Raw genomic sequence first — 27,724 nt, 5'->3', positions numbered from 1 at the left:
TTCTTTCTCCTTCTGAGTGTAATTCCAGGAAATGAATAAAATCACCAGGACTTTCTGTTTTTGTGAGGTGTCCTTTGATAAAAATCATGTTCAGGAGGGAAGGAGTTTGAGCCGCTGTCCACATCATGAATTTCACCCTTTGTTCCTGTTAATACCTTTCTTTCTCAGTTTTCCTGGGCTGGGTATTTCTGGTGCTGCTTTGTTCATTTGCTCCAATAGTCCATTGCTGTGTATTTTTCCTTTAAAATATCTTAATGTTTTATTTTTATTTTTTACATTTGTTAGCATGTGCTTGGGTATGTGTATGTGTGTGTGTGTGTGTGCATGTGTGTGTTTGTGGGCATGTGTGCATGTGAGTGCTGGTGCCTGTGGAGGCCAGAGACCTTCATTCACTGGAGTTGGAGTCACAGGCAGTTGTGGTGCTGGGAATCCAACTCAGGCTCCCTGGAAGAGCAGCACTTCCATGCTTTTAACCACTGAGCCATCTCTCAAGCTCTTACTATTTCTTTACATTTATCTATTGTCCAGGGAGGGGGCATGTCTGCCATGATGCACATGCGGAGATCAGAGGACAACTCACAGGAGTCAGGGCTCTACTTAGATCATGTGAATTCCAGGGCTCAGGCTCAGGCTGTAGTCCTGGCTGCAAGTACCGGTATTGTACCCATGGAGGCATCTCGCTGGCTCTTCACTGGGCACTTCTAGCTATCTTTTAAAAAATGATTTATTTTCATTTTATCTATATGTAATCATGTTTGTCTGTGTGAGTGTATGTCACATATGTGTCGAGACCACTGAAGGCCAGAAGACAGCATTGGATCTCCTGGAGCTGGAGTTAAATGTGGTGGTGAGCTACCTGTGTACTGGGAACTGAACTCAGGTCCTCTGTAATAGCAGCAAGAGCGCTTAATCACGGAGCCGTCCCCTCAGCCCTTTAATTGCCTTTTTATTTAAAATGGGGTGTGGGGGGTCATTTTGATGGGAGGCCTACTTCAATAGTTTGGTGTAAACATGCTCTTGGTCTCACATCATGACAGTCTCTGCTATAACTTGAATTCCTGCTGTGTCGTTCTGGTTTGTACTTTCGCTTCTAATGACTGCATTCTTTGCTTTGCTTTTCCTCACCTCTTCACCTTGCCTGGTTGGGATTTGGTGGGTAAGTGTCTTTGGCACTCTTTGGCTCAATTCTCCCAACAAAAAGGCTTTACCACAGAAATGCTCCCTTTGGGCTTTGTTGGTTGGAGACAACACCTCCTCCTCCTCCTCCTCCTTAGCCACCCCTCTTTCTGGTGCCAACAATTTCCTGATCTTTATTACATTAGTTTAAATTGAGGATTATTAGCTTTCTGTTTAGTAGGTATGCTTCAATTTTATGAAAATTATGTTTATATTACTGTTTGAAATCCTTCACGGAGCTGCCATCTGTGTCCCCTAATGACTGTAAAATTCTGAATTCCCTGTTCATTATTTCGAGTACAAATTGCAGCAGCAAAAAAAAAAAAAAAAAAAAAAAAAAAGCACAGGAGAGCATTTTCCTGGGGTCTCACGTATAAAAAATGGCCACTGCTCGCCTTCTGAGACTGAGGCAGATGTGTAGCCCTCAGACTGTCACATCTCCTCCAGGATTCCGTGTAGTCCTCAGACTGTCACATCTCCTCCAGGATTCCGTGTAGTCCTCAGACTGTCACATCTCCTCCAGGATTCCGTGTAGCCCTCAGACTGTCACATCTCCTCCAGGATTCCGTGTAGTCCTCAGACTGTCACATCTCCAGGATTCCGTGTAGCCCTCAGACTGTCACATCTCCTCCAAGATTCCATGTACTTAGTTCTGCTTTCTCTTCTCATTGAGTGTCAGACAGGAGATTGTTTAATGTCTCTGGTATTTTTTACTTTTATGAGGAGCATTTGACAATCTGTTATTTTTCTTCTGAAAATCTGTTCACTGCCCCCCAGTATTCCTGAGACAATGAGAAATGCCTCACTCTTTGACATTTGCCAGTATATAACTAACTGAGAAGAAAAAAAAAACTTTGATTTTGCTTCAAATCAATGATTCCTTCCTGGGTTACTGTGTAGATTCTTGCCACGAGCCTGTCCTAGAGTCGCAGACTCTAGCTCTCAGACAACAAAAGGCCTCTTTCCCTTCCACGGTCCTCACTGGACTCCATGTCTGACACAGAGGTGCCCTTCTCAGGACTGTTTCTGGGAAGGACAGCAGTATGTGTATTCCTCCTTCCCAATCTGTTTGTAGCCAACTCATAGCCTTCAGCCACACATTCTTGCTTACCTGGTCTGGAGGATGGGTACCTTTTTCTGTAGACACTGCATCTCTGAACCACATCCAGGCTATCTCTGTGGCTTTGTCTATCACTTGGTTGTTGGTAACTGACCCACCTTCTGGCTTCTGGTGGTCACCATCCCTTCAGCAGCCTGTGCCTCCAGTTTTTTGTTTTTTTGTTTTTTGTTTTTTCCTGGCCAGTGCTAAACTCATTTGACGTGGACCTGACAAGTTTATTCCTTCCTCTTTCAAAAAGGTTTCCGAGCCAGGCAGTGGTGGTGCACACCTTTAATCTCAGCACTTGGGAGGCAGATGCAGGCGGATTTCTGAGTTCGAGGCTAGCCTGGTCTATAGAGTTAGTTCCAGGACAGCTAGGGCTACACAGAGAAACCCTGTCTGGAAAAAAAAAAAAAAAAGGTTGCCAAAAGACTACCACTCATGTGGCTCTATGATTGCACCAGGAAGCAAGCTGGGAGTAGTGTTCAAAGTTGGCATGTACTCACCCAATAAAAATGATCACAATGGGGTGAAGAGATGGCTTAGCTACTAAGAGCACTTGCTCATCCCTAGAGGACCCAAGTTTGGTTCCCAGTACTCACATCATTCTGAACTCATATTCCGTGGCTCACAGATGCCTGCTACTTCAGTGCCTTGTCATCTGACGCCCTCTTCTGGCCTCAGAAGGCACTTGCACAGAGGTAGGGCATGCACACACATATACACATACATGAGAATAAAAATATTTTAAATATTGATGGAAGGGGTAGATGACAGAGTTAGAGGTTGTGAAGTAAGCTAGCTGAATCTTCTTCCAAAGAGGAGAAATCACAGGTAGGGTGTGACATTGACAAAACAAGGTCAAAAGTTTCATAAATTCACTCTTTGAACTTGGAGGGTTACTGCTAACAGAGTAGAAATGTTCCCAGCTGGGTACCTCAGAGAAGGGTTTTGGAGATAAGCATGGGCTGTGTGAGGAACCAGCCCTCCTCACTCTCTGTTCTGCAACACAGCTTACAGCATTACTTTGCGGCCAGGTTCTCTGAACCAAAAACTTCAATTACATGTATTTGGATATTGAAAACACTGCAGAATGTTTTAGAATGAGGCCTGCTGACTAGAAATGTCGTCTTCTTGCCATGGCTTTAAACTGTCATTTTAATGTGGCTTACAAATGTGGGACAAAACTAAGAGAGAGTTGGACTCAAGGACACAGGAAAAGACATAAGAACTCCAAGGTCCCCAGTGAATTCAGCTGCCCTTTCTCCATCACTCTATGTACCTTTGATTTTTATGTCCTTCTGGAAAAATTAAATTGGAACTCCCCTTTATCACTTCTTCATTTCATTTTTCCTGTTGTAAAAAGGGCAGGAGCTTAATGTGCTGCAGAATAAAGCTGCAGGGCAGCTGGGCACACATGGGCAGATGCCCGAGTCTCTGGACAGCTGGCTGAGTCCTGGGCTCCATTTCCAAAGTGTGAGGCTGTGGGCAGCGGCTGCAACCAGTAGGCAGGTGAGTGGGGACAGGCTAATGGCCACACCGGATTTCTTTCTCATTTAGTGAAAAGCAGAAGGAATACTTAAATAGCAAGAAGAGGTGTCTCTCCAGTTCTCTTTATTCTTTAACCAGAAAGACATTTTTTCCTACCCTCTGAGAATAAGGCTTCTTCTTTAAAACATAAAAGCTATTTTTTTTTAAAAGAGATCGATCCAAGCCACTGAAAGAGCAATTCCACTGACAGAAGCACTGGCCTCCCCAGGGAGCTTGCTAGACCCTCTTATCTCAGGATACCCTACCCTGAAGCTCTCTGCTCAGAGCTTTCGTCTTAAAGGGATGCTTAGGGGTAGTGTGTAAACAAACCATGTGTGAAGGGTCTGTCGTTGCAAGGTGTGTATAAGGGATTTAATGTCAAGAAAGTCGAAGTGGATCTTCACTTCAGCTTTGACTCATCTGGGGCACATAGTAAGGACACTGTTGGCCAGCCCCACCTAGAATAACTAGAGCAGTTCCTGGGGACACAGATGTAGATATGTTTTGGAAGCACCCCAGGAGGTCTCAAAGTGCAGCCCAAGATGAGACTATCCATTCAGTGATGCCCACACTACTCAGCTCATGTAGACCATGGGTAGACTGAGGACCTGTGGGGCCCTCTGTGCTGCCTGCCTCCTCCCTGACTTTGAGATGCAAAGGAACCACACACTCTCTGCTACCAAATCCACAATGCTGGTGAGATAGTTTCAGATCCCATCCTTGAGTTACAAAGTAAACTGATTTACGGGAAAGATGCCTGGCTTTTGTGCACCCCAAGCTTCCTCAGACTGGGAGCAGCTTCTGTTCTATCCAGCAACTCAAAAGCAGAAAGCGTGGTCACTGGGAAACTAGTCAATCTGATTTCCTAGTTTCATAACTGAGAGACAAAATAAAATAAGGGCTGACAGAAGGTGCACATGTTTGAAATACTTTTGCGTGAGCACATTGCCCCAGCCAAATGCTAGCCTCTTGAGGCATAAATTAATTTAGCACAAATGCATGCCTGGTTGGGTCTGGAGTCTGCTATGATGATCCATAAGTGTTAGACTTTGGGACAACAGCCTCAGTAATGACATTTATCCAACTAGCTGTGATTTCTTTCTTTCTTTTTTTTTTCTTCTTCAACAGAATGTTTCCCTTGGAATGGCTTTCTCAGGGTGGGGGTTGCAGACACGATTCTGGTCATGTGTACAGGCCCTGAAGAGCACTTTCATGAATACAGAGTGGCAGCTGTGCAGGAAGACAAGACGCCCTTTACTCAGAGAGTATGCACCCCGGTAAAGCATATTGCCGTGGCGGAGATCTCAGCATTTGCCAGAGGTGCCCCTGGTGCACGCATGCGCGTGCATGCGCGTGCAGCCTTACCTGGTACTGCAGCCCGGTACAGATAATGAGGTGGTCATAGAACACAATCTCATCCTTGGCAACCACAACCTGCTTGGCTGCTCGGTCTATGGCCGTCATTCGACCAACCACAACGTTAACCCAGGAACACAGTGACATCAGTGCATAATCTTTATCATTAAAACAGTGGCTGCAGAGAGAGAAGCTCCGTCAGTGACATTTGAGCAGCTGACAGCGGGCATTAATTAGACATCTGGCGAGCTGGTTCAAGTCCCCTAGTGAGCTGGGTCTGTGCTCTTGCTGTGAGTTTACCAGGACCAAGACTAAGAGATTTTTTTTTCCCCCTTATGAAACACTTAGTCACAAATTGATATCCTCCTATTAAAGCTAAATTGTTCCACCTGGCTTAGGCTGGCTGGTCCACAAGGAGAGGGTGTGTGACTGTGTGTGAGGGATCACTTACATTTCCTTCTGTCCCTAGTTCATGATGATCGAAATCTACTTGAACTGCTAAATTGTCCTACTGGCCACAGATGGCTCAGTAGTTGAGAGCACTGGTTGATCTTCCAGAGGATCCAGGTTCGACTGCCAGCACCCACAAACTCCAAAGGAATGTATAAGAAGGAATATAACACCATGGGAAGCCGGCAAAGACAAGTGTCTGAGTCCTAAAATGTGGGGGGTCCCTTCCACTTGCTTCTAACTTTACATAAAGGACTCATTCCTTGTGCCCAAGTAACAAAACCCATTTTCAGAAAATGTCACTTAGGGAGTTTAGTTCACAGCATGTGCAATGCCTGGGGATTTGGGAGCCCAATATGTAGGGCAGAGGAGCCAGTACTTCCCCATCAGCCTGGGGTGGGTGAGAGCTCAGGGGTTATGGAATGCTGGCAGCCCAATGGGCTTTCTTCTTCTTTTCCTGTTCTGTTTCGATTGTTTCCCGATTCTGTTGTAATGACAGGATCCTTGTGATTTGAGTTTATTTAAAGAGATGGGGTTTTTTTTGTAGGGGTTCTAGAAAATTTTCTCAAAGGTTTCACCTTCTATAAGTGACACTTTCATAATCCTGGCTTGAGGGTTGAGAATCTGCATTGACAGGACAACAGGTAATACATTTACATGTGGGCTGTGTCATCTTTTCTGTTAAGAACTGTGCCAAGGTCTGCATCTTTCTTCTTTTGCCAATAAGCCAGGACCCCAGGGACCCTTTATCCCTATTCCCTCACCTCCCAGTGTAGGATAATGAGCCCATCCCATGTGCTCTGTGAGAATGTAGGAGATGCTGTTTTGTCGAGCATGATGCATATGTGGAGGCTCTTACTCTAAATACTATTAATGACACATAATCCTGTTTACTCTCTTTGGAGGCAAACAGGATTCTGAAGTGGTAATGGGAGGACATTTTTTCTTTTTGATCCACGCATGAGTCTGGTCTTACGACACAAAGAGCATTCTCGTAATGGATGCACATTAGACCCCGTTACAGGGCCTGTGAAAAGAGACGGGAGCACTGGGCTTTGTGCTTCTCCATGAAACAACACTTAAAAACAAGAAAATTTCTTCTTAATAAAAAGGAAAATAAGGGGCTGGCCTGTCACAAGAAAATAATGGGTAGTGAGATGAAATTCTCTTTTAAAAAAAAATTGATAGCTTTACAGGAACATATGAAACTTCGCTTTTTCCACACAGTGTGGGAGACACACAAAGGATTGTTCGTATTTGGTATGCGGTCTCTACCATAAGCCATCCAAGATGAAAAAATAAATTAAATATAGTTAGCACCCAGGGATTAGTCTTGGGAGGATTTGCCCAAAGATAAAAGCTCTCGGGGGAAACCTGTGGGCAGCTAAGACAATGTTGTCCCTAACGGCAGTGGGTCAGTGGGGTTGGCTAACGTCAGAATGCATATGTCAGAGTTGGGGTCTGAAACTCTGTCCAGTGAGAACTGATGCTTAGGGACACTGTGTTTTAAAGAAGCTTTGCTGAGACACAAAAAGAAGCTCCGAAGACCATGGCTGATGGCCGCACATTTTCTTAGCTTCCTCATTTCAAACACCATTGTGTAAGCTCATCTCCTCATTTGGGATATTACTATCTCTCTGGACTGTCTGCTGTGCCTCCACCAAATGAGTCAAACTATCTACTGTGAAATTCTCCACATTTTTTTTTTTTTTTTTTTTTTTTTTTTTTTTTTTTTTTTGCTAAGAAGCATTAGAAGCCTAAAGACTTTAACAACACGGAGACTCCTTTCCAGCTTCACACCCTCACCCCGGGTCCTTTGGAGAAAGAGCCAAGGAGGCAACACAACTTATAACGATGGGGGTTCGTCTTCTACAAGCAAGCTTGACACTGACTCAAATAGTCATGGGAGAGGGGACTGGGGATGTAGCTTGGTGCTACAGTGGTTGATTGCCAGGCATATACAGAGAGAGAGAGAGGAGAGAGAGAGAGAGAGAGAGAGAGAGAGAGAGAGAGAGAGAGAGAGAGAGAGAGAGAGAGAGAGAGAGGAGAGAGAGAGGAGAGAGAGAGAGAGAAACAGCTGGGAGCAGTGGCAGAGACCTCTATCCCAGCAGGCAAGCCTGGGATCCAGAGCCAGGCCCTGTCTCAACAAACAAACAAAAACAAGTCGGGGGGGGAAATCTCTGGAAGATGGTGTAAATAAGGCAAAGGCGCGAAGGAGGTATGGCTTCCTTGTCAATGTCATACATGCCCAAAACCTGATAGTGAGAACCAGCCCAAGCCCTCAGGTGCATAATCTGAAGCTAGAAACATAGAAACAAAGGGCTGAGCAGACTCACACCTCAAAGGACCAGGATTCTTCAGAAGTAGAAAGAAACTTTGAGGCTTGTAGGGGATTAGCTGTGACACGCAGGGAAGGACTGCTGTAATTAACTTTCAATTATTCAGGGTTGATTGCCCAATTAGTGGCTTTCTCCTGCTTCCTGTTTCTCTTCCCTCCTACACCTTCTTCCAGCTGCCTCCTAGGTACATCGTTAGCACCTCAACCCGAGGCTAGACAAGGGAGGGGGGAGCGTGCGGGGTGAGAAGACGAAAGTGGCTATTCATTTAAAAAAAAAAATCAACAACAGTAATGAAGTAAGAACTAAGGACAAGTTCACCGTCCGTGGTTGAGATGCAGGAGTTTTGGATTATCAGATTTATGCACATTATTATTATTGAACACCATGATTCTTTCTGGGGTCCATTGAAAGGCAGTACCCTGTACTGGGGTCAACCTCTGGTCCCTGACCATCCTGAGTCTGTGAAGTTTCCCACCCAAGCGGATCTGGCTGTTGGGTCTTGTCCTTCATGAAGAGGACATTTGGTTCTTCTGAGGTGATCTTCATCTATGTCATGTTGTAAAATCCCTGCTGTAGTGGAGTGCATATTGTCCCCTTAGGATTTGAGATGGAGATAACAGATGCTGTCTTAAAAAGTCGATGATGTAATATTTAGGAGAATTTCATAAAAAAAAATAGAGCAGAGTAAGATTTAGTTGAGTGTGTTGGTTGTTGCAAATGAATGGGATAGTCAGTTTAGATTGTGGGAAAGGACATTCAAGAAAAAGAAAAGCAAGGATTTGCCTGCTACGTTTAGGGCACATCTTAAGATTGCTGGTCTGGAGAGAATGGAGAGAATTGAGCAGAGATAATAAATGAAATTGTCTGTGAAAACGGGTAGATTTTTATGAAGTTCATGTATTCTAGAACATTCTGTGATGATGACGGCATTCTGAAGGTCGCTATGGTATTATGGTAGCATGCTAGCTGTTTGAGCCGGGGAAGCAAATGAGAGTGGGGAGCTGAAATTTCCAACTCATTTAATTTTAATTAATTTAAACGGAAACAGCCCCTTGTGGCTTGTAGCAACTGTTCTGGACAGCAGAGTTCTGGGAGGCATGGAGCTGATAGCACCTGAGTTTCGTGTGTGTGTGTGTGTGTGTGTGTGTGTGTGTGTGTGTGTGTGTGTGTGTGTGTGGTATTCAGGGGACTGGGCTGAGAGGCTGAGAGACAGGGTAGAGGTAAGGATTCCAGATTACTCCATGCAAAAATTCAAACACATCATCCTCACTATGCCCAACCTTGGAACGGGCAGAAACTTCCACCAAGCCGACTGACCTGGGAATTGTAAAGAATTCACATTTCTTTACGATAATGTAATTTAGAAGATGAGAACGGGGCTGGAGAGTTGGCTCAGCAGCCAAGGACACTGTTGCTCTTGCAGAGAATCCAGGTTTAGTTCCCAGTACTCATATGGTGGCTCACAACTACTGGAAATACCGGGTCCAGGGGACCTGGTGCCCTCTTTTGACCTCAGCAGGCACCGGGCACACACACATGGCACACAGACATACATACAGGTAAAAAAAAAAAAAAAAAAATCCAGCCACATGAAATAAGACAAATCTTAAAAAAGATTTAAAAAGCAAATGAACAAGCAAGAGAAAGGGATGTCCACGGGGATGTCCACGGGGATGTCCACGGGTCTATCCTCCCTTCCTAGCCAGGACGTGGTCATATGCTTATTTTAACCAAAAATTCAGCATACTTTACTAAGCGTACCCTTTTCACAATCAAGAAAATCCAAATCCAAGGTAAATATAATCCTTTGTCTAGACTATAGTGGTAGGAGTGGTTCTAGATCAGCACACACACACACACACACACACACACACACGTGCGCAGAGTCACGCACACAGGCATGCAGGCATGCAGGCATGCACACTAATAAAGATGGGATTGATAGCTTATTGTGAAGCCTTGCCTATTGGACTCAAGTCCCCAGGTTCTAACACTCCCACTCCAAACAACAGCAACAGAATTTCCCATTCCGATAAAAGTGTTAGTTAAAAACAGGCCTCATTCTGTTGGCAAAGAAGGGGTGTGTTTTGCTTCCAGAAACTGAAATTGGTGGAAGTATATGATAAGGAAACATTTCTTTCTTTTTTTTTTTTTTTAAAGGTGTGCGCCACCACCGCCTGATGTTTTTATTTATTTATTTTTTAAAGGTTTATTTATTATAGGTTAAGTACACTGTAGCTGTCTTCAGACACACCAGAAGAGGGCATCAGATCTCATTACGGATGGTTGTGAGCCACCATGTGGTTGCTGGGATTTGAACTCAGGACCTTCGGAAGAGCAGTCAGTGCTCTTAACCACTGAGCCATCTCTCCAGCCCAAAATACTTGTTTTTTTGTTTTTTGTTTGTTTGTTTGTTTTTTTGGGTTTTTTTTTTTTTGGTTTTTCTGAGACAGGATTTCTCTGTCTCGCCCTGGCTGTCCTGGAACTCACTCTGTAGACCAGGCTGGCCTCGAACTCAGAAATCTGCCTGCCTCTGCCTCCCAAGTGCTGGGATTAAAGGCGTGCACCACCTTCGCCCGGAAACACTTCTAAGAACAACAGGTGTGGTCAACAGTGCTTCTACTGGGTAAGAAAGAGCTCTCCTCCCAAGTTAGCACAGGTTTAAGAGGACTAGCTTCAGGTGCCTATGGTGAGGGAGGGGGGAAAGAGACTCACATGCTAAGGTGATGCTTGTGGGGTACACTCATGGCCATGATTTCTGTCATGTTTCTCACACCCCAAATGGAGCTGGGCCTGTGAGCACCATTTAACTGTAGGAACAGGGGAGCTGTATCCCTATGGATACAATATGCCAGCCCCATCCTGCCATACTGGGCCATTCACCCATTGTCATAGCTAGTCTTATGTCAATGTGACACAAGCTGGAGTCATCTGAAAGGAGAGAACCTCAGGTGAGAAAATGCCTCTCCTCCATAAGATCTAGCTGTAAGGCCTTTTTTATACTAGTGATTGATAGAGAAGAGTCTAGCCCCTGATGGGCGGTGCTGTCCCTGGAATGGTGGTCTTGGCTTCTATAACAAAGCAGGCTGAGCAAGCCAGTCAGCAGCACTCCTGCATCAGCTCCTGCAGATTTTCTGCCCTGTGAGTTCCTGTCCTGACTTCCTTCAGTGATGAACAGTGGTGGGGAAGTGTGAACCTTTGCCAGAATATTTCATCACAGCAATAGAAACGCTAAGATGTTCACTGATGGGTTTGAACTTGTATTTCCCGGGCAATACCTGGCCTCTAGGGGAAAGCCCGCCCCCCGTACCCCCCCCCCACACTTTTAGGAAGTCAATTAGGAAGGAAACTGAATCATACTCGCTTGCTAGAAACTTCCTCTGTTCGTTGCCCAAAAGTTTTTTTCCTGGGAGTCCATGAGTTGAAATCAGGGTGAGATTATTAAATTTCAGGTGAGAGCTGAAGAGAAATAAAAAGAAAAAAAAAAAGTTAAACGATGACTGAACAGAAGTTTACTGCAATTTAATTCATCTGTTGTCTGACTCTTGGCTTTTTCTTTGGCAATAGGACCTCTTTTCACTCAGATCTTCAAATGGAGCCTTCACAGCAGCAAAGACAGCAGTGTGGAAGTGGCGGATTGCTGAGAATTCTAGAGGCTATGCACAGCAGATGGCAAGTACACTGCATTGGGGGGTGGCAGATAATTTTGTGTAAACCAGTGCCATGTTTGAGTGTCAGCCCACTTCCAAGAAACTGGAACCCTAAGCCCCACAGTGTAGCACACACTTCGAATGTATTTCCCCTGGAGTGCTCACGGCAACACGATGATGGCAGTAATATTATTAGCTTTATTTTTCTCAGGTAAAACTGAGGCACAATGGTTTTCAGAGGCCATCCATAGTAAGTGTCACCTTACCTAACCTCTGCCTGTAGAGTGGTGCCCTGGAATTAGGGGGGGGAACTCCCCAACTGAACCACAAAATCTGAAGGTGCCCAAGTCCCTGATTCAAGATGCCATGGCATGCGCACATAAGGTATACACCACCACTGGAATACTTACTATCATCTCAGAATTACTTATAACAACTTACAGAGAATAAAAAGTAAGTAGCTGGTCTACTGTGTTGTCTTGGAATAATGCTTGCATGTGCTCAGTGCAGCCAGATTTTTCTCCCAAGGATTTTCTGCTGATTCTGGTTGCATATATGGATGAAAACCCCAAAGGAAAGAGATGCGGAATTGCACTGCGCTTTAGCCCAGTCGTTCAGATGCTTTTACATCTGAACACCTAATTCCTACAGTTCAACACCAGCCTTCCCACTTTCAGACATGCTCAGTTACCCATGTCAGGGTACCAAGAGCCTCACCTAGCAGATATTCTCCAGGATCCTTTTTGAGTGCAAGGCTGTCACTTGACATGACAGCATACAACCACAAGTCCAGACCTTCCTTGGGAGGCTGAGACACAAGGATCATCAATTCCAGGCTAGTTTTAGCTACGCAGTTGAGACTCTTTCTTAATAAACCAAACCAAACCAAACCAAAGAGACAAAGTGTTTTGTATTTGTACCACGCTGTCCAGAGCCTGAGACACTCACAGGCATTGTTACAGAGATTAATCTTCAAAACAATCTCCACTGCAGCTTTGGGATAATTGCAGGTTATGTGTATTTCATGTAAGGAAAATGAAGGCTGGCAAAGGTAAGTGTTTTGCTTAAGGTCTCCAAAGCAGCAGGAGACCGTGAAGTGACTTCTGCTCTCTAACCCGAGATGGCATGGGCGTGGCACTCCCTTTACTCAGCTGCACTCTTAAGGAGCCCTGTGGGCAGGCTTCGGGAGACTGCCAAGCTCCTATAAAAGGTTCAAGGAACTCACTTGCTTAGGTCTCACTCTTCTCTAGTGGCCTTTCAGTATTTCAGATACTCCTGTTGAAATTTAGCTTAAAGTCATCAGAGATGTTATGGGTGAGATCTTTGCCCAGGATGCTCTCTAATATGAAAGGCATTTGTTTCATAAAAATCTCTTCTTGGTTTACGTGGGCCCTTTCAACCAATCACATGGCAAAAAGGAGGCCTTCACTGGGACAGAGGAGAACACATGCCTTTCTTTCTCAAGAGGAGGCTGGAGATTTTCCAACTGGAAATGCTACCAATTTATTGGCATCCTGTTAGGTAGCACCAATGACAGGACTTTAGTGATGGCATGGGTGGCAGGCAATACACTCAGCTGAACCTGATATGTGAAAGCAGCTGAATGCTAGGAAATGTCTGGAGTCTCTGAGGATGGCTATCATTTAGGAATGAATATTTCCATTCCATATGGAGAAAACCAAGCTTGTCTTATCCTCTAACAATAAGAATAAAAATCCTGACTCTCTTCAAATAGCATAAAGGCCACCATTAATCCCACCTACTCAGGCTGTCAGTCTGCAAGCACACACCAATGACTGCTCTTGATTTATAACTGTCCCTTGGAAACCACAAATGATAAAGAGTGCGTTTACTCTGATTCTGGATCAAAATGTACTTTAGATTGTACTAGTGAGAGCTACAAAAAGGTGTCTTTTACATCTCCATGCAGACAGAAGGCTTAATGATTATGCATGTGGCTTTTTCTTTTACTACACAACCCAACCCTTTGGTATGAATAATTTGAATTATCTAACAGCACGAATCAAATGACTTTTAAATTGCCAAATTACCACATTATGTTATCCTGAATTATGCCTACAATTAAATTTTTTCCCAAAAGATTAAAGAATGTCCCCACAAGGTAGAGGATGATTCTGTTGTTTTCTTTTTTCCTTTTCTGTTCTTTCCCTTTATGTTCTTTCCTCCTTTTTCTTTCTTTCCTTTTTTCTTTCTTCTCTTTCTTTCTTTCTTCCTTTCTTTCTTTTCTTAACATTATCTATAATGACATAGTACAATTTTGGGGGGGGTGAGATTTCTTGAATTGTGTTTGTCTAAAAGAAACATCTTTTCTTTCTTTTCTGCAGCCATAGTGAAATCCCTCTTGCATTCTTCTCCATGGCTGTCCTGGCCCTTTATAATCTTCAAGTCCTGCTATGTCCTCCCTCGCTCATTCTGTCCTTGTTCCCCATTTATCACGTCTTCCGAATCATACAGAAAGCACACAGAATGCCTTGGCTTCCAACTTTTCCCTTCTTGCATCTACAAGAACATCTTCCACTCTGAGGACAGGTGCTTGCCAATGAGCTTGGTCTCCTTATCAAATGCCCATGCCAGCTTATTTCTCCTACAACAACTCAGTATGCCAATCCAGTGCCAATTAAGATGGCTCCCTGGAATCAATGGGACCATGGCCCCATTTCTCTGCTTCTTCGTGTGTAGCATCTATTCTCAAAGTCAGACTAGGTCCATGGTAGCTCTTGGGGCTCCCTCCACCTGCCATGTTAATATTATGGGCAGAAGGAAGGAAATGTAATGGTACAAGGCAGAATTCCTCAAGCCAATTATTTCAAGTAGAGTTCATATAAGCCAAGAAAAAAAAATGATGTGCCAACTGGGCAGCACCCAGGAACTAGAACAGTTCCTGAGAACAATAGTAACAGATAGCATTTGAAGAAAACGCAGAAGAGACATACAGAAAACAATTTAGTCAAATGCAGCTTAGTCAAGGGCCTTGTCAGTTGGCTTGAGAGCCTCCTGAACCCAACCTTTACTATGACTGAATTCACGTTGGTTTAGGTTGGCCCACTGCAGGAGCCTGTTCCAAATCAATGGCTTCCTACCAACGTCATCTTACAGCAGGAAGGACAATGTACTAAAGATCTGACCATGTACTAAATGCACTTGATCATGCTTTGATGTTTCCTCTGAGCTCTAATTTCTAAATGCTTCAGAGTCATCCCAAATTCAATGTGTCCAAGCTAGGGTGCTCCAGGTCATATATACAGCCAAACAGAGCAGCCCTGTGTGACATTTCTGCTTATGTTAGCAGAACTCATGCCACTGCCATATGTCTTTACAAAGGAAGTCGGAAAACACTGATTTTTATGAAACATGGTGTGATTTTTTTTCCCCCTAAGAATCACATGGTCCTGAGTTCTCTCACTAAATACAAAGTACAAATGAATCTAGTTGCACTTAGGAGACAACTAGCACATCGGCTCATGAAGGAATTAGGGGGTGAGGATGAAAGAAAAGACTTAGCAATTCAGGATTTGGGGAAAAAAATACATGACATACTCTACAAAGTCTACAAAAGGGGGATGCTTACACAGTATGATGCGAACGAAAAAGAATAGTGTGTTATCCAGGGACTAGCAAGGTAGGGTGCCAAAGGGTCTAGGGAGAGGGCACATGGGAAAGGTGGGACAAATAGGGGATGGTTACTTAGGAGCTGTGGTCACACGCTCTGCTGTCGTAAGGTTGTTTTTAATGACTTTTTAATTAGCCAGCTCTCCCTCACTTGTGCATTTATTTCTCACCAAGCTTCCCAGGCTTCCTGCCCACCTCCCAGGGTGATTTAACCCATCACTATCTTACCTATCTCCTATAATGCACTTGATCATGCTTTGATGTTTCCTCCGAGCTCTCATTTCTAAATGCTCCAGAGTCCTCCCAAATTCAGTGTGTCTAGGCTAGGGCGCTCCAGGTCACATATACAGCCAAACAGAGCTCTTGGCTGTCTCCACCCCACTCCATTCTCTGTCAAAGTCATGGCCAAAACCCCATCATCTCTTGAGCTAAGAATCTGGAAGTTCACCTTAGATTCCTGTCCTCTTGTCTGCTTCCCGTGCCAGTCACTGGGTCTAGTCATTTTCACCTGATCTGTATTCTTGAAGGCTTCATCTGCCAGTCCCTCAGCACACTATGGTAGCTGACCATCATCTTACCAGAAGCAACGGGCTCAAGGTTGTGTCCTTAGTAGACATCTCGCTCCTGCCCCTCCTCCACACAGCCACCTGAGATGTCTTTTTATATTAAATCACCTGTCAGTGCTTTCTGGTTAAGTCCAACCTTTGCATGGTACCTTGGTAGCAACAGAATTGAAAAGTAAGAGCACCCATGGCCTTGAGAGTCGGGCTGTCTTAGCTGGACCCATAGTGCTGTCTTCTTGACCACAGGGAAGTTATTTAACCTTTTCACCTTGTAGAACTGGAGGGATAGAACACTAACAGGTCTTAGGGGAGCTGTATAGACAAAAGAAAATGGTATCTAACAATGTTCAGAATCTGTCTGCTGCGCAGAACAGTTTCAGTGAATATTAGCCACTTCATTGCCAAGATATTAGTCCAGATTCACTAGCTTACTATCTAAGTCTTCATGGTCACAGGCTAATCGAACTCTCCCATTGTCTGTAGTATCAGCCTTCTCACCGCTCACTGAAGGTTCCCCACCTCCCATGCCTCCAGATCGAAACACACCACCATTTTCATTTTTTTCCTCCAACTTCATATCTTTGTTAGGGTGGTTTTTCTGTGCAATCTGATGAAGCCACATCTGAATACTCGATTTGATTTAGCTCAGTTGTAAAGCTGAGAGCGCTGGGGATGGAATACGGAGATGAAATGTTTCAGGGCGCACATTTGCTTACGTATGAATATTCAGAAAGTTCCTGCAGTCAGAACGGCAGGTCACAGGGTGCAGGTTGGCTTTGAGCATGCACCACAGGAAAAGGCAACAAACAGTAGAGGCCCAGAGAAAACCTCGGGTCTCAGATTTAATGGCGTAGGCTTAATGTATATCAACAATATCTAGCAGCATTGTGAGGCCTCTGCTCCAAAATCAAAGGTCACCACAGTGGGTGGAGGTGGGAGGGGGGTTCAAGTTAAGGGCTCAGGCCAATGAAACATTAAACAAGTGCACCTGCATTTTCGCAGCAAATAATTCCAGTGGGGATTTCACGTTGCTGTGGATACAAAGGGAGACAACAGCTCAAAAATACTTGTAAAGCAGGGAGGGATTAGAGTATCCAGGGAAATAAGTAAAAGGTTTTGTGTTTCATTCCGAGTTTCAGGAGGACAGCTACAAAATGAGGTCTAAACATCCTTATCCTTCAAATAAAGAGAACACTGCCAATTTATTGTGAGCAAGAAAGGGACTCAAAACTTTTCACATGGCTTGTCAATCTGCTAGGCACTCACTCAATAATTTTTATATTTTTTTGCTTTTGTGTGTGTGTGTATGTGTGTGTGTGTGTGTGTGTGTGTGTGTGTGTGTGTGTGTGTGAGGCATGATGAAGGCAGCCGGCCAAAGTGAGTGATTTAATTAACTGGCTTTATTAATGCTTCTCTTTGAACAAATAGATAATGTAGAGGAAAAAAATAATTACCTCACATCCATCTAAATGTTTCAATTTAATTTACTAAAACCTCTGCTTTCAGAATTGTTCAAGACAGTAGAAAAAAAATATTTACCAGATGATAATAAATCCTATCTCAAGATAGATATGTGACAAGACTGGCTATTTTACAAGTCAAAGGACAGCTCAGATTTAGCTCAGTCTTAAAGATACAATTAATGATAAAATGCTATCCATGGGAGGTAAAGGTTGGGGGTTGTTGTAAATTTCCACAACTGGAAGACAAAAGTATTGAAAACCAAGTCAGAACAAAGATTTATTATAAGCACAGGAGACAGTAAGAGAGCCTACCTGTTTTTCTCTGGAAAGCAATTAACTTTCTTTAATGGTGTGTGCCTATGCATGATGTGAGCATATGCATGCAGGTATGTATGTTCGTGTGTGTGTGTGTGTGTGTGTGTGTGTGTGTGTGTGTGTGTTGTATGTTCAAAACATGAGGGACTTTTTGGTACATCTTAAGTTATTTGTTTCATTTTTGTTCAACTAGTAAAAATACCAGTGGCTGCATCCATGGCCACAGAGTTGTCAGTAATAGCAAATTCTGGCTGTCAGGGAGATCAAAGAGAGAGAAAGAGCCAAACAGGAGGACTGAGGGGAGGATTCTGAGCACATGTAGGAGAGGGTGTGAAGACTTGTGGAGGAAGGCAGACGCTAAAGCTTTCCCCTGACCCTACTCTCTCGTTTGAGGACAACCTTGCCTGAGTCCACCTTGGGTAGTGCGCCAGAATTCTCCTGCTCTCATTAGTCCCTGGAGCAAGTGGGGTGGAATCTGGAGAAAGGAGACAGCGAGCAGCCCTCACAAGTCTACCTTGAACCCAGCCATCTTCTGGGAGTGACCTGGGTGCCCTGTGATGTCCCCATGAACTTGGCAGGGGACAGGCATGATGGCCACAGTCATGGTCTGTGGGGAACATCTGGAGATCAAGGAAGAGAGATGAAATGCTTCTGCACCACTGCTCAAGAGAAACTCATGAATCCTTGCGGAAAAAAAGGTCACGTTTGGAAAACGATGAGAATAAAGTTTAAGGGTCCAGCAAAACCACTATAAATATCAAAAGGCCATCCATAAGACAAACCAGACAAGCACTGTACACAGGACATGTGAAACACAAGGCATAAATCAATCAGGTTCCCATGACAGGAGTAGAAGAGCCAGTGATATCACTTCTGATGATGAAGAAGGGTTCATATTTTGGGCAAGTAGTGGCCATTAGCAAGGCTTTATTAACACCATATGGGCTGGCTTCCTCAAGCTTGGCAGTTACTTCTTGGGCTCCATTCTTAACTGGTGATAGGTTCAGTGTGTGGCTTTGTGGAAATTCTTTCTACTAGGTCCAATTTATATGTAAATACTGGGACCAGAATAATGACCTCAGCTCCATAATGTCAATGATAGCATGATAATTAGGCTTGGTAGGCACTAAAGTAATGATGTAAGTTAGAAGTTATACAATTTCCTGAGAATTAGAAAATGTGGTTTGGAAAACAAACCCATAAACTAGTTTACCTACAATGAACAATTATAGGGGGGAAGTTGTTCCCTTTCAAGATATGTCTGTCAACTTTGAGGAAATGTCTACATAAATGGTTCCTAAACCCAGATGCACTGCAGAATTATTTGCAGCCTGTCAAACAAACATATCCCTGGAATCTACTCCACCCCCACTGAACTGTAACACCAGGAACTGGGGGCCCAGAAATTATATTTCTATAGCCCTTTCACCCTCACCCCAGTGGCTCACCTATGCAGAAGTATAGTCTGGAGCTTCTACCATCAGTAGCTTATAGAAAGATCACTCAACATTAACCTAGGTCTCAGATGTGATTCACAGCATACATTCTTAAAATAAAATAAGGAAATTCAAAGTTTCCCCTTTTTTTAAGCCCAAATGCCTTACTATATTGGTAATTTTGGATCATTTCCTTGAAAAGAATGATCTCCCAAGTACTATCGTTAGAGATGAACATGCTCTTCAGAGCCATTTTCCTCAGTAGATGATACAGTTTGGTCCGGCTTTCACACAGTGGCTCGCAGAAGCCCCACCACCCAGAGAAAATGCCTACCTACTACAGTTTACATCTTAAATCTTCCCCAGGGGCCACACGCTGAAGGCTTGCTCTCCAACCTGAGGTATTATCAGGAAGAACATGAAGGAGGTGGGAAGGAAAGGGGTGAAGGGAGGGAGGGGGAAGACGGAAAGAAAAAAGAGAGGAAGGGAGGGGGAGGAAGAGAAGAAGAAATGAAAGAAGAAAGGGAAGGAAAGGGAAGGGAAAAAAGGAAGAAGAAAGAAGAAAAGGGAGGAAGATGTAGAAGGAGGCACGCTGGTCAGATCCTAAGGAACGAGTGATTGGAGGTTGGTCACAGCCCTTTTCTCCTTTTCTTGGCTCCAAGGACACCATGAGGTGACACCTGTACCACCAACCACGTGGTCCCTGCTGTGATGTTATCCTTCGCCACGGTTCAGGGTGATAAAGCTTGAAGACCATGCACTCAAACCTCTGCACCTGTAACCCCAAATAAACCTTTCGTCTTTTTCAGGAGATTTTCCTCGAGCATCGTGCCACAGCGCTGGCCTATAGCGAATGTTCCACAAGTCACTTCTACATAGGGGTTCCCAAACCTGGGTTTTCAGACCCACATCTTTCTGTACCTCTCCTACAAAGTTCTATCCAACATCAAGTGATATGAGGAGCCCAGTCTGCCATTTCCTTGTTCCCCCTAGAGCACCTGCATGTAGTTCTAGTTGTATCCGGATAAAGAATTCAGCAGGTACTGGACAGTCCTACTGTGCTGCATCAGCCAGAGAGTCCTGGCTCGCTCACAGACATTCCAAATCAGCTTTTCTCAGAACCGAGTGACCTTTACACTCCTCCCCAGATTTCTAACTTGGTCATGACAGACACGAAGGTCTACACCTCACATAGGCTCCAGGAAAAATTGAAGGTGCTGGGCAGGAGATCACAGCTTTGACTTCTGACACAAAGAACAAATAATGAACTGTATTTGTCAATGCATCTTTTTAAACCCTAGTAAAAGTTTCTTAGGACGTTGAAGAGGTGGACAGGTAGGAGTGTTTTACAACCACAAGAGTGGCACAAAAATCCTCCTTGCCAAACCCTCGCTCTTCCACCACCTCTGTCTATGCTCCTGTGCTTTGGAAAGGGCAACGATAAGAATATTGGTGAGAAATAAGTAATTGGCTAAGAAACAAAGATCATGGGGAGGGGGAAAGTGCTCTGGTTGATGACCTGGGCTCTGTCCACATCATCTAAGCCCACCTGTCACCAACAAATGGTTCTCCAGTCACCAGCACTCCCTGCCTCCGGAGGTCTGCCAAAGGGCATCTTCTAAATGTGGGAGCTGAAGGAAGATGCTGGGAGCCAGGGTGCCAATTAACAACCAGGACAGGGGTGGGTGAATAACGCTAGAGCATCCTCACCCCAAAGAGGGACCATTTCCAGCTGTCTTTCTCCAAGAGCCCTAGCAGGATGGGGGTCTCAGCTACCCAGCTACACGGCAGCTGACTGACAGCTATGTTTAGCGGGGGAAGCTTTCCTTCCTGTCTCATCTAACTAAGCACTATGTTGCCAGATAGTCCCCAAGACTATTCCCATTCCACACCCTAGGCCTTTGCTTTCAGCTCATTTGGAAGAATACAATCCAAGCAGCAGGTGATGTTATTATTTTAAAATTATTGTCCAATAAAAAAGATGAGGATGAAGTGGGCTGAGCCCAGGACCCAGGGACTGGGTGCCTGGTCTGCACTTTTATGGGATCATCTTATGCCTCGCACCCTTAACTACAAAGAAGCATCAAGAACTTATGAAAATAGTGATAGGCTAACCCCTGCCTCGCAAAAGGCACACTAGTGACTATAAAAGTCCTGCACTTTGGCGGGGATCCTAAGTGTGTGTAACTTGGTATTCAGAGACAGGAAACAGCTTTCCCGAACTTTAGCAAATGAAGATACTTTTATTTAATACTAATTACATTTAGATATTGGAATTGGCTTAGGAAGCCTGGTTATCATCTGCTCCCTGCAGGTGCCCCAGGTCATTCTTTTCTGACAGCTCAGTGTTTAGCCCTTGTTGTGGGGCTGTGGGTGCCATGGGAGGCTGAGTCACTGTGCTTAGCTTTCTCTCCACATCACAGCTCCTCCCATCCCCAGCTAGCAGAATGACCTCAGTATGGGTCCCCGGTGACTTCTCTGTAGTTCCAACACCACAGTAGGGCAAGATGCAACCTGCCCTTACGTTTCTGTTTCAAGTGTCTGCCTGTTCTGTGGGCTCTAGGGAAGCTCATATGAGCATGCCTTCATCCTACTTTCGTCCTGGTGTGAACAAAGCAAACCAGGAGGCCACACGCCCTTCGGTTCCTGTGACAGAGACCCACAGGACAGGACACTCACAATCAACTTGCTCATGGGGGTTGGCTCTGCGATCAGCAAGCAAGCACTATTATTAGTTACCTAATTAGTGACAGGCCACACTGAAGGTTTCAGATGTCCTCAGACAAACACAAAGGATGCGATTAGGCTGCTGACCTTAGGCTGGCTACTGCCAGTGCCCACAACCGGACCAGGTACTGAATGGAACTGTGTCACCTCATAACAGGGTTATGGTCACTTAGAGTCAGAGATGCAAAATCTTCCTGGTTCTGAGCTATTCTTTACTTCAGTTTGTTCAACCACATGAAGGGTCAGCATCTAGGCGAGGGAGCCTGAAGCTCTGTCCATTGATGGACTGTTTAGGTTTTGTTGTTGTCGTTGAGGTTGTTTTGGGAAAGTGTCTCATTCTGTAATCCCGATTGGCCTGCAACTCAAGCAATCTGCCTGCTTCTGTTTCCTGAGTATATACTACCATGCTTGACTTGCTTAATTTTTGAACAAATTTTTCTCAGTATTAGTAAAAGGAGCAATAGTACAGGCATAATGGTGCGCCTACCAGCACCTCTTATGAATTATAGTGTATATTTGCCTTGTCATATAAAGAGTCATGGGGACACCTCCTAGGGCTGCTTCCATTCAATATTATCCTGTGGATCAGTTCTACATATTTTTTTTTCTAGTGGCATCTCTGGCTCCTCAGGAGATTTATTTGCCTTGGAATTGACTTAGGAAGGCTTTGACATTAATAGAGAAACAGGAATTGTGCAACATGAGAAAATATTGTAAGATGCAGAAGCATTGAGACAGCCATAGTGGAACAGGGTAAAATAGAAACTCCTCCAACTCAGTGAGCTGATGCCCAAAAGAGAGTAAAGAGGCCATTCGTGTGAATAATTGTGGGAGAAAACACACTGAATTGGGATACTGTGGGCTAGAGCCTGAGGTGACAGGTGACACTCATGTCCCTGGTCCACAGACTGGGCAGTGACTAAGAATAGAAAAACAAGACAGGTTTAAAGATCCAGCTCCAGTCTCCGCACCCTTTGCTGGCATAGCATTTCCATATTCCTTTGTAAGAAATGATTTTGCAAAACCTATCATATTCAAAGTATTGCATCTGGGCTACCGGTGGTGTATAAGATGAGCAATAAAAGTCTATTTATTAAGCAAATAAAAAATACAAATGAGCCAGCATAATGCGACCATTCTGATGATTCATAGAATACACTTCCAATCACAGTTATTCAGAAGAAGTAGCAAGGACCACTAAATAATAGCCCTGTGTAAAAAGGAGCCCTGGTTTCAGACCATGAATATTCAATTCTAATGACAAGACTTAAACACATCTTCATTAACTAAAATAGGAACCATAGTAATCATACATTTTTGCCAATGAGAAAGAAGGTGCTTTTTGTTTTTTTTTAGTTTTTGTTTGTTTGCAATTCTTGTCATATAAAAATCCCTGATTCAGGATTGGAGGAAGTCCTCGAGCATTTTATGCATCCCGCTGGCTATGGAAACATTTTCCCTGCAGAAAGCAGCCAAGATGCTTGAAGAAGTGACGGTCGGTGGAAGGTCAGGTGAATAACGTAGACTTTGTAGCCTAATCCATTCACCGTTTGGAGTGTTGGTTGTGCCTCATGAGGCTGAGTAATTATGGAGAAGACTTGGGTCCAGTCTGCTGTCCAACACGGGCTGTAGGCAGTACAGAATTCAGTGCATCTCACTGATCTGCTGGGCATACTTCTCGAATGGAAGAGTCGCAGTGGAGTCAGAAGTCTGCAGTGGGTAGGAAGGGCAGCAGACACCACATCGTGCCCAGTACCATCATCTGCTGCACATTTGGCTTCCGAGAAGGACATGGGAGAGAACTTGAGACACTTGTCATATTTGATCCAGTTCCTGTTGCAAGTCATAACCCAACTGGAAAATGGTTTGTTGTTGTTCTATAGATTAAGTCAGGATGACAGTTCAAAGTGACAGCTTGGAAAAAAAAAATCAGCATGAGCTCCTGAGATCTAACTTCCGCTTTGCTCCAACCAAATGACAGATATCGTGTGGCCTCTCCTGAGCTCTTTGGCAGCTTTTGTAGCTGTAAGAGAGTCGACTTCAACAACTGCTCTCAACTGGCCCAAGTCATCTTCCAACAGTGGCCGCTGCGCTCCTCGGCTTTCTCTGCTGCACTTCTGGAACCTTCACACTGCCTGTTCACTAGCAGTCCCAAATGCACTGTTGATGTGCGTTGTCTCTGTCACTTCAAGGCCCATATATCCACGATTCCCAGGAACTGCCTTCATGACTGTCTCCAGCCAATCTCTACACCACAATCAGTCTTTTATGACAATGACCAGCATTTTCTTCCTTTATGTTCCCTGTTCCAAGTGGATTATACTCTCCTTTCAGAGATCAACTGCTGACTCTCACAGAGCAGGTAGTAGGAAAGAAGGCTAAACCACCTGGGCAGAAGGTGCTACCACGGGCCCCTCCCTCTGCTTTCTTCCCGGCTGCTTCCCCACAGTGCTCTGAGGTAGTCGGTACTCTGATGCAGAGGACCCGCAGGAGGAAACAAATCGCCCGCGCTGGTCTTCACCCTGCATGACCTTGTGCGCCCTCCTGCATACAGCTGCGAAAAGAGCTGAGAGAGAGGCTTCCTGCTCCTCCACCCAATGCTTGTGAAGCCACTAGGCTAGGCCCAGGAGGGAGGCGGTGAGCTAGGATGCTGGTATGTGCATCCAGGGAAGCACCTGCCATGCCTTCCGGTATTGGCGATTCTAGAGGCCATGCCATAGGAAAGATGCAGGGCTGTCTCAAGGCCAAACAACCAAAGACACAAGGATACGTTCCCACAGATACATGGACGCTAAGGTTCAGGTAGAACTTAGTTATTGTCATCGTCGTCATCATCATCATCATCATCCCTAAACAGGGGTGGTAGCACATGCCCATAATCTAAGTTTGAGAGCGTGCTGAGAAACACATAGTACACCCATTAAATTTTTTTTTTTTTCAAATCTAGCCTCCTAATCCCCTGCACTCTCCCATGGCCTAGAACACTAGAGCAAACCACTTTATCTCACAGCACCCAAGCATTGGCAAGGCCGGGGAAGAGAGGGTACACCAGCCGCTTTGAAGGAGGAGGTGTGTACTTTGCTGTTTCTTACGTGGCAAGGATGTAAGAGCAGAGAATGTCTGTCATGTCACAGGGTGACAGAACTCAAGGGGAAGCCTGTACTTCTGATTCTCCAGAAAAGCCCGCTAAGTCTAACAAGGCAACTCAAGGGCCCAGGCAAGACAACTTCCCCACTCTAAATCTTGCTTCAAAAATTCCAGTTTAATCCTCATGGGTAGGTAGCATTTGGTAAAATGTCTTCAATTTCATTGCAGGCCCAATTGTGTATAAATTTAGTTCAAGTGGCAGGTAAGCCAGTAAAGTGAAATATGCAGTAAGTCACTATGGTGATTGCTAATTTAAAATAATTAGAGAAAATAATGAGGAAACTATTTCCTCTCTCAAGGATTAGAGATCTGTAAGCTGATACCAGTCTCCTTCTCGAGAACATAATCTCTATAATGAAGACAGGGAATTTCGAGTGCTTTAAAAAGGTCTCTCCGATTGGGGAATTTAATCAACCCAGCACTTACACCGGAACTTATATTTGTTTTTATTGAATCTAAGTCAATTCCATAAAAGGAAAATTACATGTATATATCTTAATGCAATCATTTTAAGCAGAACATCATAAGCATTATAGCCAAATCAAGATTTAAGACCTGTTGATAATCATTTTTTGACTTCCCCGATTTCAAAACCTCACCCCACTAATTCATCACTCAGTTATGGGCTGCATAAGGCTTGCCGTTCAGGGTCTTGGGAGCAGGGACCTGGCAGGAGAGTTAAACACCCAACTACAGTGCAGCGCCCACAGGGAAGTGCGTGCTCACAGCGTTCCTCATTTTTACTATGAAATGCCACTAAGTGGCTGCAGGGTTGAAACATGTGAACTCCGCTGTGAACTTCAGTGACAACACACAATGCCTTTCTCATTAACTTAGGTTATCTTCTGCAGAGTTGAACAGGTTGGCTAGACAGCTAAACTGTAAGCCGGATCTTTTCCTTTTCTGGTTAATGTGCCCTCAGATGAGCAACTTGTCCAGCAGGGTTAGCTCATCTCACTGTTAGTCGGGCAGAAGGATTTGTTGGGGCTGGAGGTGCCCAGCTAACTTCACAGAAACCCTACTTAATCCTCTGGGATTGCCAACTGTTGGCTTCAAGAGGAATTGCTTGAGCTGGATTTTCCCATCTCCCTCTGGCTTTTGAGCTCAAACATATACATACAGTAAATAAATGTAATAAAAATGTGCTAGGCATGGTGGCACACACCCTTAATTATTAGCACTTGGGAGGCAGAGGCAGGCAGATCTATATGAGTTTGAGGTCATCATCTTAGCCAAGACTAGATAAACTATGGGTATATGGTGGACCAGCTACATTGCAGCATCTCAGGTTCACACCCTCTACCCACTTTGGAGGTCCTGATTCTGTCTGCCTGGTGTGGGTTTTAGGGATCTAAATCCTTATTAAATACTTAATGGTATTCTTATGGTTGCCCAAGGAAAGTGAACGCATGTAGAACAGGATGAACAAAAGCATTCTGGAAGGGGTCTGATGGCACCAATTTTATGCATTTTATGACACACAATCTTTGCTGAGGTACTCAAATGTGCAACTGAGGCACACAATAGTCACAAACGACTCAAAAAAGTGACAGTGATGCAATGAGTACTACTGACATCCATCCACACAATTCTGCAACGGGTTGTCAAACAAGCTCAAAGCCTGTTTTCTTAAGTGGAGAGAGTCCCCCATGTTCAAACCATTACAAAGCATTACTAAACCAACCCTTTGCAGGTAGTCAAACCAAATAAGGGTTGTGCAATTAAAGTTGAACAAATAAAATGTGCAAGCAAAGAATTTTTATTTCTCAGAAATAAACAGATAAATGACTTAACGGAATGAAAGAACTCACCAAAACACCAAAGTCTCTAGGAATGAAATTCCAACACTGGATGCACCAACCACAACAATTCTGGCATTGACAGTAACTTTCGGTTCTAATGTTAGTTTTCTGTTGGTATGGTTCAAGGCATAACTCACCTGCACAGAAACAAAGAGAAAGAAAAACTTGGGGGAAACGTGGCTGAGTCAGCACCCCAGATGAACGGTTACAAGACATCATTAAGCCAGCCCCTTGCAGGAAATCAAGCCCCAATAACAGCCATGCAATGGCCATGAAAGAGGGGACTCAAGTGGTTTTGGAGATGAATGCAGTGCTGGAGGAATGGCTCAGTGGGAAATAGCACTTGCTGCTCATCCAGAGGGCTGCCGTTCATCTTCCAGCCATATCTGGTGGCTCAATGCCTCCTCTAACTCCAGTTCCATGCAATCTAGGCCTCTTCTGGCTTCCACAGGAACCTGCTTATATGTGGTGCACATAAACTCACACAGGCACACACATACATTAAAAATAAATAAAAAGTATTTAAGAAATGTAGCAACATAGTAATTTGCCTAGGCCCTGTCACCAAAAAAAAAAAAAAGAAAAATTGATTTGAATGTTTTTGTCTTATTGATAGTTTATTAAGACCCACAGTCCTTAGTGATCAAGATGGTGATGTAAATAATCCTAAAAGATGGCCAAGCTATTTTCTAAGAGTTGTAGTCCTCTGTCTTTCCTTATGTCCAGAATTCTGAGTGAAATTGAATTTCATTACTTGAAGCTAAGTACTGTTCCTTTCTGTAGCCTGCGTGTCATTCAACAGAGTCAGTACTCTGTAGTCAGCAGATCCTTGATAGTATTTGTTGAATGTCAAACATTTGCTGAATGACAAAAATATGTTAAATACTAATTGTTAAATACGAAGGGCTGTTCAGTCTTCAGGAGTCCCAGTGTCAGGGGGCACTCTAAGAAGCACAGACCATAACTGTGGTCCCTTTAAAATCCATATTTGCAAAAGTCACCCTGATAACATGCCTGGTTGGTTTATCCTGAAGATGTTGG

General features: G+C 44.2%; 1 protein-coding gene across 7 annotated transcripts in view; it reads right to left on the bottom strand.

The window, feature by feature from the left end:
- Cfap61 (cilia and flagella associated protein 61) overlaps window positions 1-27,724 on the bottom strand; it is a 294,575-nt gene that overhangs the window by 110,821 nt on the left and 156,030 nt on the right. For 6 of the 7 annotated variants that reach the window (XM_031372122.1, XM_031372125.1, XM_031372126.1 and 3 more), the window contains 3 exons: window positions 26,693-26,820; window positions 11,311-11,409; window positions 5,171-5,339 (listed from right to left, as the gene is read on the bottom strand). In XM_031372122.1, coding sequence (XP_031227982.1) covers window positions 5,171-5,339; window positions 11,311-11,409; window positions 26,693-26,820 — 396 coding nt within the window. Of the gene's footprint in view, window positions 1-5,170; window positions 5,340-11,310; window positions 11,410-26,692; window positions 26,821-27,724 lie in introns of those variants that run through there. The other variant, XM_031372128.1, reaches the window with a different exon arrangement.

Source organism: Mastomys coucha, unplaced genomic scaffold, assembly GCF_008632895.1.
Source record: "Mastomys coucha isolate ucsf_1 unplaced genomic scaffold, UCSF_Mcou_1 pScaffold15, whole genome shotgun sequence".
NCBI lineage: Eukaryota > Metazoa > Chordata > Mammalia > Rodentia > Muridae > Mastomys > Mastomys coucha.
The sequence above is the reverse complement of the archived record's forward strand: the minus strand, read 5'-3'. Positions and strand labels throughout refer to the sequence as shown.